The 13,692-nt window shown below is 40.6% G+C and overlaps 1 protein-coding gene, 1 long non-coding RNA gene and 1 pseudogene across 2 annotated transcripts; 2 read left to right on the top strand and 1 right to left on the bottom strand.

The window, feature by feature from the left end:
• Positions 1-6,862: 6,862 nt before the first annotated feature.
• LOC133847698 (sodium-coupled monocarboxylate transporter 1-like) lies at positions 6,863-8,976 on the top strand (annotated as a pseudogene).
• A 260-nt stretch (positions 8,977-9,236) lies between these two features.
• On the bottom strand, positions 9,237-12,780 carry LOC133848041 (importin-9-like). Its single transcript, XM_062283407.1, has 5 exons — positions 12,471-12,780; positions 11,759-12,400; positions 11,299-11,696; positions 9,824-11,233; positions 9,237-9,764 (listed from the first exon to the last, which is right to left on the bottom strand). Exons 1-5 carry the CDS (start codon positions 12,622-12,624, stop codon positions 9,240-9,242), a joined length of 3,129 nt encoding a protein of 1,042 aa, XP_062139391.1. The 5' UTR covers positions 12,625-12,780; the 3' UTR covers positions 9,237-9,239.
• Positions 12,781-12,791: 11 nt separating this feature from the next.
• Positions 12,792-13,401, top strand: LOC133848042 (uncharacterized). Its single transcript, XR_009895216.1, has 3 exons — positions 12,792-13,021; positions 13,091-13,184; positions 13,244-13,401. It is a non-coding gene; the product is annotated as an uncharacterized LOC133848042 (long non-coding RNA).
• The last annotated feature ends 291 nt before the right edge of the window (positions 13,402-13,692 follow it).

The following is a 13,692-nucleotide window of genomic DNA, read 5'->3' as shown; positions in this document are numbered from 1 at the left end:
CATTTGAATTTGGCGCCCAGCATTTTCTGCTGGTCATTCAAACATTCGATGATGGCCGATTGGATGGAGTGGATGGAATGTTTGATGCCTGATGATGCCAGATGCCTATTGCTAATGCATTACATCGGGCAAATTAATGCGCACTCCATGACAAGCGAAACGTTTCAGGGTCATGATTAACAGCTTTTCATTTGTGTGCGTCATTTTCGGGGGCCAAGCGAAGATGCTTGAAGGTAAGACATTGCTTGAGGCCTCCAACAAGCTGCTTGGCCATAAACTGGTCAGCCAATTAAGTGGCCAACTCAGTCAGGCAGTTAGCCAGTCAGTGAGGCAGTTGGTTCAGCCTTCAGGGGGCAATCAGCAATTGCAGCACAGCCCTGGATTCCTGGATCGACTGCCTCCTGGCTCCTGGGCGTATAATTTTATTGTGATGAACTGATAATGTGACATTATTGTAGCTCATTTGTCAACAAATTACATCCGCCAAGGCGAAAGGCGCAAAGGTGGGCGTGGCCCAAGCATTGGGGACTTCGAATCCAAATGTGATTGCGGAGCGACTGAGACCATGGACGGAGATGGGGACGAAGACGAAGACGGGGCCAATGTATCAATCAGTGTGTACATAACGGCAGCAAATTTGGCAAGGATGTGCCCATGTCCTGGCGCACATAATAAATGAATCGAGCATGCATTGAAAAAGATCAAAAGTGTCAATAAAACAAAGGAGACAAACAAACTGGCAAACGATACAGCCAAATGGGTATCTCCCTTCCCCCTCCCCCTGCCACACTCACACACATACATGCGGAGAGAGTGTGTGTAAAAAATATCCCAAGATGGAGCAAGAACAAAAAAACTGAGCAGAAAACAAAGCAAGCGAAATGACAAAAGTGGCAAACGTGGCATAAATTACAGCACCACACACACACACACACACACGCACATCTATACAGTATATATAGCATATATAAGACATAACTGAAGAGGGCAGCTTTATGCTCCTTGACCAGTTTAGTTTTCGGTTTTGCTTGCTCGCTCGCTCTGCTCGATGATGATGGAAAATTCTGCGCCCCTTCCTCCGAATTCCTTGCTAACAAGCGGCCATAGATTTCGATTCACGAGTTTGCAGCTAAAGCTGAGGACGGGGCTGAGGCTGGAGCTGGAGCTGGGGCTGGGGTTGGGGACGATAGCATCTCCAGCATTGACAAAGTAAATCAAGGAAAATTAAATGAATTATTGCTGCAATAAATGTGGGCGGTGATGGCAGCCGGAAGAGGGCAATATAAATTGTGCATGGCTGGCGTCTGGGTGCCATCGTCTGCACTTCAAACAAACAGGGACAATTTTACACAAACACTCCCGCACTCACACAAACACACACAGACACGCACACTAGACAAGCAGCTGAATAACGAGTCAACTTGACATTGCGAGACACGAAAGTCAGAGCGGGGAGCGGAAAGAACAGTCGCAGTTAAGCTGTCCACTATGGAAGCAACGAGTAAAGGGAAGAAAGTAGCGAGTAACGAAACAGCGAGTAAGTTCTGCGCCCTTCTATTCGATTCTCAATGACACAGCGAAATAGCGAGTGATGAAATCACGTATATTATTTTGGTAACAGCTCTAAATTAAATAAAAGAAATATTAATAATATTTAAAAATACAAAAAATCAAAATGTTAATATAAAACGTTGCTTCATTAACATAAATTCTTTGAAGCTGTATTATTTTACCTAAAAATCCTGATCCGAAATTTAGCAATATATAATTGTTGGCAATTGTTAAGGGCAATTACAACGACATATAAATCTATATTTGATAATAATATTATATTATACTGCCAAATAATGTCTATATCTATATATAGTTATATATGTATATCAATATTTCTAACCTTAAACTTAAGGGACACTATCTAATACATTTTAAGTTAGGTTAAATTTCATCAATAATTATGGTCTGTAATGCAAGTTTGTTTTAAAGCAACTCACCCATCATTTAGTATATTTGTATGTTATACATAATTATATATAATATATAATTGTATATGAAATTTCAATTCAATTCCCAATTCATAATGAACATAAAAAAAACAAGAATTATTGCAGTGTTCGCTTATGTAAACTGTAATAAACGAAGTATTATAAACAAGAAAGAAAGCTCGAGAAAGTCGAGTGTGCTCGACTGCGAGATACCCGGTAAACATTTTGAATAAAATCAGAACAGTGCATTATTTATTTTTAAATATAACAAAAATATTAAAGATATACCAAATGCTATATTTGGTATATTGATATAATACTACATGCAAAATATACTAAAGAGTGCAAAATATACCATATTCTTAGCCAAATTTAAGTTAATTCAAATTGAAATTGATATTTTTCTTTAAGGTAGCTTTTAACAACTAATGAAAACACTTTGGAGTAAACGTTTGCTTTCAAGTAAATTTGTGTAGAAAATCAAATAAATCCGTTGTACAATTTCTACGTATTTCGTTGATAAACTGAAAAGCGATATCTTTTTACGTATTTTATTTAGCGCTTTTCTAATCCAACTACTATATCTTCTGGTAGTATTTATACTTCGTCACGCTACAAGCAGCTTTTCTTTTATTTTGCTTTCGCTTTTGTTTTATTTGCCCCACTCTCTTTCCCTCTCTCTCTCTCTTTCTCTATTGTCTCCTTCTTAGCTTTGCGACGTTTTTACTATTCCGACTTTGATTTATTTCAATTGCTTATAATTTCGGGCACGAGCTTCAGTCGCCCAAGCTGGCCAAACAGAAAAATGTAAGCAGCTAGATAGGAGGGAAAAGGAGTATCAGCAGGAGAAAGGAAGAGGAAGGAGAAGAGAGAGGGGCCAAGCATAAATAGAAATAAATAAAAATAGATTAATAGCCGACACGAGCATCCGCGCAATAAATTCGAGGCGACGCGCCCACAAATGATATAAGGCCATTATTCCCCCCTCCGCCACTGCCTTCGCCCAAAAGGATATCTATATCAAAATCTATATTGTGTGTATAGCTAGCACCCAATAGATATCGATAACTATCTATCCATAAATGTGCATTTGTGTTGATTGTATGTGTGTGTGTGTGTGTCTAGGAGTCGATTAACTTGTTACAGTTCATCGTTATCGTTATCGTCATCGCCATCGCTTAAGCAAAACGCATCGAAAATGAATCTCAAGTTCAATTTGTAATTCCGCCTTTCCTGTCCCAGAAAGTCACCCAACGTTGACAACAACAATAACAATGAAATTCATAACAACAAGCAGCACAACAAGCAAAACAACAAAAGCTTTTAAGGCCGCATACATTTTTAATGAAACGAAATGCGACCATTAAACATTCCCGAGTCTGAGTTAGAGAGTCAGCGAATTCTCAGTATTTCTCTCTCGCTCTCTCTTTCGTTGACTTCCTGACTGAGCCTCTGCCCATGACCACTCCCTTTGTCCTGCTCTTGTCTGTCCGCTGTCTCCAGTCTCCTGTCTCCTGTCGCTGCCGTTGCACTCTCCCGGCGCCTTTAGCAACAATTTAAAGTTTTATTAATTTTACCGACCTGCTACCCATCGGCAGTCCTTCAGCCTCAACTGAGACACATACAAGTAGAGCAAGACAGCGAGACAGAGAAAGAGAGAGAGAGAGAGAGGGGACAACTCCCACACCCTTAGCTGGGCCTGGAGCTTCAAACATTTCCCATTGTTGTTGCGAGTTATTAAAAAAACAAGCAGCATGAAAAATCTTTTCTTAATTTAATATTTCTTTGTATGACTGCGAAAAGCGGAGGAAACCAGTGGAGAGCGCAGTACAGCAACAGCAACAACAAAAGGCAGAAGAAGCACACAACAAAAACGAAATGAAGAAAAACATGAAGCTAAAAGGAAGCGCACGCCGTTGACTTCCTGTTGCCTTTAACCTCCCCTTACACATACACATACACCTACACGCACCCACACACACACACACACCAAGAGAGGAGGGGTATACAGAAGGAGGGGGTGTTGTACTCACCCCTCGTTTTGGGCAGCTCAACTTTGATATGATTTTTTATTTATTTTCGCGCTGTTCGCTTTGCATTAACCCAAAATGGAAAATTTTTGCTTAATTATTTGCGATGAAAAATTATTCCTTGCTCCTTTTCCTCAACTGGGTCAATTACAGCGCCATCTAGCGGCAACAGGCGGCATCATTTAATTACCCCCCCGCACAAACACCCACAATGTCAAACCAGCTCAACACGATCCCAAACCAAACCCCTTGAACAACAGAACAGACTGCCACAAGTCGAGTCGCTGACTTAGGCTAATCGATTTGGACACTGACTGAGTCGAAGCGAGAATGAAAAGTGATTGAAAGCAAGATTTTACAAAATAAACTACAACGGGAAATTATTATTATTGTTAAGATTAGACAAGAAGAAAGAAAGAATCATAAAGAAATGAATAAAAAGTTAATAAATTCATAATTGAATATAGCAGTTAATGTCATTATAATATATTAAAATGTGTGCACAATAAGAACTAATAATGTCAACCACACCTAATGTCAACCACACGTAATAAAGAGCGCTCGCTCTCATTCTCCGTTTCACTCTCACCATTGACTTAGTTGGTTTTGCCCATGCAGATAATCATCTACTCTAATATGTGAATGCGTCTGTGTGACAGACACGATCAGCAAAGGTTGGCTTTAGCAAACGACTATCGCGCACTCGCTCACACTAGCATACATACTATGGTTTTGCAAATGCAGTTCAAAAGCTACTCTAATGTGTGAATGCCTGCTTGACAGACACGAGCAGAAAATGCTTACGTTGGCAATCGACTATCGCGCACTCGCTTGCACTCGCCAACAAACATAGTTGTTGAGATTTGCTCTTTGCTAGTGACCGTCAAAAGTCTAACGGAAGACGTTGCTACAATAGAAGAAGGCGCGAAAGTTAAGCGGAAGAGGATGCTACTTAGAATGTGTACCAGAAGGGGTTGCTAGTAATCCACAAAAGTATAACGGAAGACGTTGCTACATTTCAATGAAATGCTGCACATAAAACAGAAGTCGTTGCTAGTCGCCGTTATAAGTATAACAGAAGAAGTTGCTACAATACAAAAAATAAGACGAAGAGGATGCTAGTTTTGATTAGGTCTAACAGAACACGCTGCCGTTAGTTAAGAGGAAGCAGTTGCTAGTAGCCAATACAATTATAACAACAATAAAACGTTGCTACAAAACCAGGATATGTTGAAAGTAAAATGGGAGATAATATTCGAATGCAAGGGGAAGTTGCTTGTGATCGTTGAAAGTCGGAATAAGTTGCTACAGATGCAGACACTTAAGTTAAATAGAAGAGGGTGCGATGTAGTTTAGTCTAATATGGAAAAGAGTCATGCTAGTAGCACTTGAAAGTATAACAGAAGGAGTTGCCACAATGCATGGAAACATTAAAAGTAAAACAGAACACCTTGACCCATATACATACATACATATGTACATATGTATGTATGTATAAATGTACATACGGTAGGGTTCAAGTCCGGGGACAGTGATGATCTTTAGTCTTCATTTTTTGCCACATTTTTGTAATATATACTTTGTTTGTTTTAAAGTAAAAAACAATAATGTACTGTTCAGTTAAAATTTAGTATTACAATTTATGAAATATTCATTGTATTTAGCATGTAAGCAAATCGCACAGGGTTGTATTTTCACACTGATCAAAACAGAGTTGTATTTTGGCACAAAGCTTCGACATTTGCAGATTTTCAAGTCTCATCACAAGTTAATAGTTTTAATATTCTTCCAAATTAATTGTGTTCAGCTTTTAAAACAGTTGGCAATGATCGTCGTAATTATGCAATTGCAATAAAGTTAATTTTCAACTTGACAATAAATATACTTTTTATACTAGCTTAAAGCACAGGGTTGTATTTCTACACACACAAACAGAGTTGAACCTCACATACACGCTGTTTTGTTTTTGTTTTTGGCCACTTGCAATTTATGAAGCAAACATTTAATTAATTTCTAGATTCTGCAGTTGTGTATTAAAGAACTTTTTTTGTATTTTTTAATTTTATATAAGGCAGTCTGGGAGTCTATGAAAGTGCTTACAAGAAAATAGTAACGATCTTCATCTCGATATTTGGATCTCATTGATCTGTGAGCTGCGTTGTAATTCCCAAGTTGTAATTTGACATATGCTCAGTATAAATAGGAGCTTTTATGCATCCCTGACCAAGGGTCGGTCGCCCGTCTCACAGTGTCAAGGGTTGGCGACAATCCTCACTAATTGTTGTGTTTAAGTACTTCTAAAGTCTCTGTAAATATTGTATATATGTAAGTGAAATTGTACACATTACATTCAGAGACAGCCTTATAATCCTCAATAGAATTAAGGAAAAAGTAGTAAAATTTAGTTAAATATTCACTGTGAGACAGCTCTCTATGGACAGGAGAGTAATGACCGACTTTTTGCCATTATTTAAAAAAATCTTTTAAGCATATTTGTCAATATTAATATATGCACATATGTATGTATGCAGTTTGGAAGGTGAAACAAAAAAAAATGTGATTTCATTCGAAATAAGTGAAAGTAAACAAAAGACTGATATTATATAAGTTTCACAAATAATATATTAATGTTATATTTTAGGTAGTTAAAATGTGTATTTTTAAAGACTCTCTTACTTTTTAAAAGCACTAGATGCAATTAATAATTAATATTATATCTTGTAAATTGAGTTGCAAGTAAATTGTTATATACTCATAATTTATTTAAATTATTAATTCAAGTCATTTGCATTAATTGTTTAGCAACTGGATTACACTGTAGATTTGCTAATTAGAGCTGGGATAATATCGATGGCACTATCGATATATCGAACTTTTGCCTTTCTGAGCCACCATCGACAGTTTTTTGACACTATCGATGGTGCTGGGCATTTTTCACATCACTGGCGCAAGGTTGTCAAAATAAACAATATATCCCAGGTTCTCAGCGAGCTGCAGCGATTCTCGTGGCCCGATTATGTTGCGTTTGTGGCAATGTTTCTGCACTGTATCTTTATTGGCATATACTTTGGTTTCATGAACAAATCCGTCTCCGAGAATGATTATATGCTAGGCGGTCGAAAAATGCCAATCGTTCCCATCACCTTCTCCTTGGTGGCCAGCTTCATATCTGGCATTACACTACTGGGATTGCCAACAGAAGTCTACTCGTATGGGACTCAGTATCTTTATGTGGGCTTCGGTGTCATCGGCATGGGTATCGTGATGGCAATCTTCTACTTACTAGTCTTCCACGATCTGAACATTACGTCCACCTATGAGGTAAGTAAATAATTAACATCTTTATTCAGACATATAGTATAATAATACATACATCTTGCAGTACTTGGAGCTCCGCTTTGATCGCCGCCTGCGTATGTTTGGTTCCGTATTGTTTGCCATTTTGAATGTGAGTTAAATCGCGTGTCCAGGCTGACCCTACCTACCTGCCAATTGTGATATATGTTCCGGCTCTGGCTTTCAATCAGGATGTTGTTCAGGCGGTGTCCATGCTGGGAGCCCTTTCATTAGTTGCTGTCAAAGGCAGCATGGATATTGGAGGCGCCAATGTTGTGGTGGAACGTGCTTGGCACTCCAACAGACTCGAGGCTCCCGAGTGAGTTTTATCAACTGGAAAGCTCCAAGCGAAAGTCTAAGGTTTTTGTTCATTTGCAGCCTGAGCATAGATCCCACTGTGCGACATACCTTCTGGTGTTTGTTCGTCGGTGGAATTGTATACTGGACACAAACAAATGCCGTCTCCCAGAACATGATTCCGCGCTACCTTCACTGCCCCACACTCGCCGACGCCCGCAAGGCTTTGTGCATCTTTTGTGCTGGAGTTCTGATCTTGATGGCTATTCTACCTATCAAAACTGTGATCTACTAACTACCAAGGCAAGTAAATTAAATTTAAAAAGACGTGTTCTAAATACTTAAACACAGCTGGCCAAAGCTCGGGATCAACTGCTGCCGCTCTTTGTGATGGATACGCTGGGTGAATTGCCTGGCATGACGGGACTATTCATAGCTGGTGTCTTCAGTGCCGCCTCGAGCGGCACCTCTCGCTCTCCACCTGCCTTAACTCAATGTCTGCCGTCGTTTTGGAAGACTTCGTCAAACCTTATGTGAAGTGCCACCACTTGGATCATGCGCTCCGTCGTTGTGGGCGTGGGTGCGCTTTGTGTGGCTTTAGTCTATGTGGTGGAGCACATGGGCACAGTGCTCCAGCTGACAATGAGCTTAGAATCCATAACGAATGGTCCGCTTTTTGGCATCTTTACGCTAGGCATTCTTTTGCCCTGGATCAACGGCAATGTGAGTTGCAGGTCAAAAAAAATATTTATGTTATAATGAGCGCATTTTTCTAGAGCGCCATGTTGGGCGGCTGCGTTGGCGTTGTGGTTATGTCCTGGGTAAGTCTAAATGCGCAATGGGCCATTGCCTCGGGTGCCATCAGCTACCGGACAAAGCCTTTAACTGTAGACCACTGCGACTATACTTTCGATGCAGCCGCTCTCGTTTCCAGTGGTAAGAAGAGATGCTTCAAGGCAGGTGCATAATTTACTGCACTGCATTTGTGTTTCAGTGATGTATTTCCATTGTACCGCATGTCCTATATGTGGTACACCACCTTGGGTGCCTCGGTTACCATTATCGTTGCCCTCATGAGCACACTTGTGTTTGGTACGAACGATCCCACGCCATAGATTCATCGCTGATCACACCCTGCATACGAAAGTTCTTTAGGTGTAATCCACAAAAAACAATGGTGAGTAAAATATGATGTCTATCTGTGTAGGTTTCGAACTAATGTTGCTTTTTTATCCAAGGACACTTGCAATGCTGGAATTTATCTTCAAAAAACGCTAAAAAGCGATGAGGTGGCTCAATAATTGAAAGTAGTTTTTTCTTAAATTTACCGGAAGAAATGCATAAAAATTAAAAATAAAAAACAACAAAAGTCGCTATTTTACATTTGGCGGTTCACACAACCTCATTAAAAAAATCTATATTACAACTTGTTGCTTTTGCCTACAAATATAGAATTTTGCTTTTATTAATATGATAAGATACAAATTAAATACGATTAACACAATGCGGTTCTAGGCATGATTTCACTTACATGCATGATTCACTTACATGATTTCACTTACATTGCATTGCAATTTTGCTTTTTATTTTGTTTTTATTTGTGCTGCACTTTGTTCAGCAGAGTGAGACGTTCGCCCTCGTCGAGATGTTCAAAGAACGTGGGAAAATGTTCGTTTTGGGTGAAGTTCGCTAAAAATTTGTGTAGATTATCGCCAATATCGCTGGAGTAGTTTGATTCCTTAAGCAAGTCCTGTAGTATTTGTTCGCCCTCCACTTCGTCTTCATCTTCGTCTTCGTCGATTTCAAAGCAAAGATCTGATACATAGCGCGGCTTGGCCGCAGTACCAGGAGCATCATCATCCCCACTGACTTCATCCTCTGAGTCCGTAAGCGGGGCATCAATTTTACTTTCCTGGAAGTGCTGATACTCGGATATCAGCACCTTAAAGATCTTCACCAAGGCTGGAATGGTAACCCATTTCTCATAGCTGGATGCAACTGAGCGGGTACACACACGATTGCCACTTGGCTCATGCACCAATTCCTTGTAGGTGGTCAAGCGATTGTCCTGGGTAGCCACGCCATACTCGAACAGTTTGCAAAGTGCCATCGTGGTAACCTATGAGTAAATTTGCTATTAAAAATCTTATGAATATAAATATAATTTCTAGTACTTACCTTGCGTTCGTAGGCACCAAAGGAGTTTTGGCGTGACAACCAATTGGTGAGCACAAACTGCAGAGCAGGCTCACCATTGGGTCCAGGCACAGTGGAAAGAAAGTTTAGCACCGAGTCCATTTGGGTTAAAAAGAGATGAGCGGATATCAGCACCAAATTCATAATAACCTCTAGGCACTCGAGGTTCTGCATCTTGCTAATGACGGCCTTCAGTAACATGTCAACCGTTTGGCCCAGCATATTGCCCATTTTGGTAATGATGGTAATAACAAGACGTCCAATCTGTCCACCGGCAGTCATTTCGGTATTCATGGGATTCAAAAGAACTGTGGCCACTTGCATCACATAGTTGACGCCTTCACCATTCTTGTAACTGAAGATTTGCTCTGGCGAAACGTTGATAAAGCTACGCAAGCATTTGCCACCAGCCACCATAACTGTGTGATCGTCGGTATGCATCACGCAGTTAACCACAGCAGGAAATGCTGTCTCAATCAGTGCATTGGACAATGGCGCTTCGGAGTTCCTAACAATCGTATTCAGCACATCCAAAGCGATGTCTGTCTCAATCAGTGCATTGGACAATGGCGCTTCGGAGTTCCTAACAATCGTATTCAGCACATCCAAAGCAATGTCTTGTTTCTCGCTGCATTGCTCGCTCTGCAGGGCTAGAATGCTTACTATGGTCGGTATAAACTTCTCCTGTAGTGGCCCAAGACATTGTTTCTGCTGACTTAGCGCCTTAATCAAATCTTGAACATTCTGCAGCACGTATGGATCCTCGGCATACTTGAGGAATGCAGCAATGGTAAGCGGCGTGATCTTTGGTTGCGCCGCGTAGGCAAAATCAGCATCAAACTTCACCATCATGGTAAGCGCTTCCATTAACAGGGCCAATACAGAGGCCTTGCGGCCTTGCACGAGAGCCATTATGCCATCCAGAAATCCTGGAAGCTTCGATACCAGCAATGTGCGTCGCTCTCCCTCAGCATTCTCGTTGGCGGAGAGAAAACCGTTTAGAGATTTTACAGCTCTGATGCGCAGTATATGCGATTTCTCTGGAGATAAGCTGCAGAGCGTAACGTCAAGAATCTCGGACAAAATCTGCGGATTGTACAAGTCCGTTTTAGAGTATGTGCTAAGCGTACACAGCGCATGACCAACGAGATGCGGCGATTCCTGATGCACCAGCAAATTGCGCACAATCGTTAAATAGTTGAGTAAATCAAACTCGGAATCGCCCTCGAGTATAATATCGCGAAAGCCATGTACAGCATTCATACACGCTTCGTGTATCTTCCACCAGTTGGGATTGTTGGCCGCCTTCTCTGCCTCTGCCACACTAAAGTGTCGCCCCAACGCTTCCTGCAACGGCTGAATTGCTTTCACACCAAACTCATCGTTAATGGCCTGAAATGAAAGTTTGTGCAGAATTTAGAAGTTTGGCCACTGCATGAGTTTATCAATAACATTACCAGCAATACATCGCGGCCACACATGCGAACAGTTAATTCCACGCCACCGTCGTTTTCGTCGTCCACAAACTTCTCGGGATCTTCTTCCCAATCTTCGAGCTGCTCTTGAATGAGTTGCATGTAAACAATGGTGATGTAGATCAAATCAGCGAGCACATTCTTAATGGTGCCGCGAAGTTTTCTGCAGGTCACAATGCAGTTGATGAATTCCAGAATTTGTATAAGAAAGTTGGTCTGCTCGTCATCCTCTTCATTGGTTCCGCTGGCCAGCGGATTCGGTTCCGTCTGATTAACGGACACCTTGACGTAGGTATCGGCAATTTGTGTGAGTAGCTGCCAGACAATTGGCAAGATGCGTTCCATAAACGGATTTATATACTTGGGCAGATATGTAAACACTAACGTATATGATAAAAAGGGTTGATTAAATACAAACTTTATTGATTAATTTGTAACTCACCACCGATAATCTCAGAGCGCAGCAGGAAACTCGATCCAGCGCCGCAATTCATGCTTAGATAATGCAAGAACTCATTCATGAAATTAGTGAGTATGGAATTCATCATGGAACTCTGCTCCTGTTTGTCAGTAATCAAGGTTAAAATGTCCGTAAAAAGCTCTTTCAATGTGCGTATAGCTGAAACGCGCGTCTTGATTGAATAATTCTGCTCAGAGTCGAATATGCGATACACCGCCGGAATGACAACTGGTCCCAGTTTCTTGATTTGTGCCACATCGTATATGAAATTGCGTAACACTTGCAGTGCTCCATGAATCGAATCTTCATTACCGCTCAGACACTTTACAATAATATCAAAGAGTTCTGCCCAGCAGTGGGGATAATCGGTGGCAGCTATTGTTGATATTGTGCAGGCCACAGAAGAGCGTATTTTCGAATTGGGATCGTAGAGCCCATTGGGTAGTATGTTGCGAATTGTACGTTTTGCTTGCTCACTGGCTACACCGCCACTTGCCTTCTCGCGGTCATCGAGATCTGTCCAGTGGTTTTCCACGTAACGTGTAAGCATAATGATAGCAATTTGACGCAGCGGAAGCTCATGAGATTGATTCATTATGATTTCCGCCAAATAAACGCCATACCCTGCAATTCCAATATATTTAAGAACAACGCCCTAAAACTTAACTTATTGCCCGTCAATTTGAGCGCATACCTTCTGTATATTGCAGCTGCATGTTTCGTTTTTCCGCCTGTTGCAGTACAACCGTGTCGGAACTAAGCAAATTTTGCAGCTCCTCGATGATGGCTTGCTTGACCGAATCGCCGCTGCCGCGAACGACAAAAACACCACTCTCTCCGCTGGACATGACAGAAAGAATATTAAGAACTTCTGGCGCAAAAGGAAAGTAGAGGTGGGATAATATCGATGGCACTATCGATATATCGAAGTTTTGCCTTTGTGACTCAAGCAGAGGTATTCTTATAAAGTAAGTGTTATATGTATTTCTTTGTTAACTTCCAAATTCTTTTTTAGATTGTCAGACAATTTTTAAGTATATCAACAAATTTATTTGTTTTCCATTACCAAAATTGTATGTCCTACTTTGGCCAATATTTTGCATATCCTCCAGCACTTCAAGTCGGACTCCGATAAAATTGAAGACATTCTATTCCAATATCAGAACATCCATCTTCTAAACTGGTCAAATTTGAGGGATACCATAAGTTGTTGGGCCGAAGTGTCCAACTATGTGGATGCAGCAGGTAACAAAAGGTTTTCGGCACTAGCATCATTTGCGCTAAGCCTTTTATCGTTGCCATGGTCGAACGCAGAGGTGGAACGAGTGTTCAGTCAAATGAACAATGTCAAAACCAAGCTGCGAAATAGAATGGCCGTTGAAACACTAAATTCTATTTTTCACACAAGGTATTTTATCTGTTCAACGCATATTTTATAATATTAGTAACATTAAATCATATTTGTAGATACGGACTACGCCGGGCAAACAAATGCTGCCATAATTATGAAGTCCCAGAAGATTGCTTGAAAATGATTGGAACCAATCAGAGCTACAAAAAATTCAGCAGAAGAAGAGGGCATGATTGAGGAAATTTCAGAACTTCTCAAAAATACTTAATAAATAAATAAAATTAATAAAATATTGTCTTCCTAACGTAGCTTTATGTTTTGGCTATCATCCTAATTTTCTGGCGGTTTCTAGCGTTTTTATTGTTACTTTAGCTATTTTATGAGCAGAAGAATTGGCAACACTGTTTCTGAGCCACCATCGATAGTTTTTTGACACTATCGATGGTGCTGGGCATTTTTCACATCACTGCCTTAAGTCTAGTGAGGGATTAGCAGCCTGTACATTTTTGATGGACAGCATTGTCACCAGGCTGACAAAGTATGAAGATCGTTCTTTGCCGCGAGT

This window comes from Drosophila sulfurigaster, chromosome X (genome assembly GCF_023558435.1).
Source record: "Drosophila sulfurigaster albostrigata strain 15112-1811.04 chromosome X, ASM2355843v2, whole genome shotgun sequence".
Taxonomy (NCBI): domain Eukaryota; kingdom Metazoa; phylum Arthropoda; class Insecta; order Diptera; family Drosophilidae; genus Drosophila; species Drosophila sulfurigaster.
The sequence above is the reverse complement of the archived record's forward strand: the minus strand, read 5'-3'. Positions and strand labels throughout refer to the sequence as shown.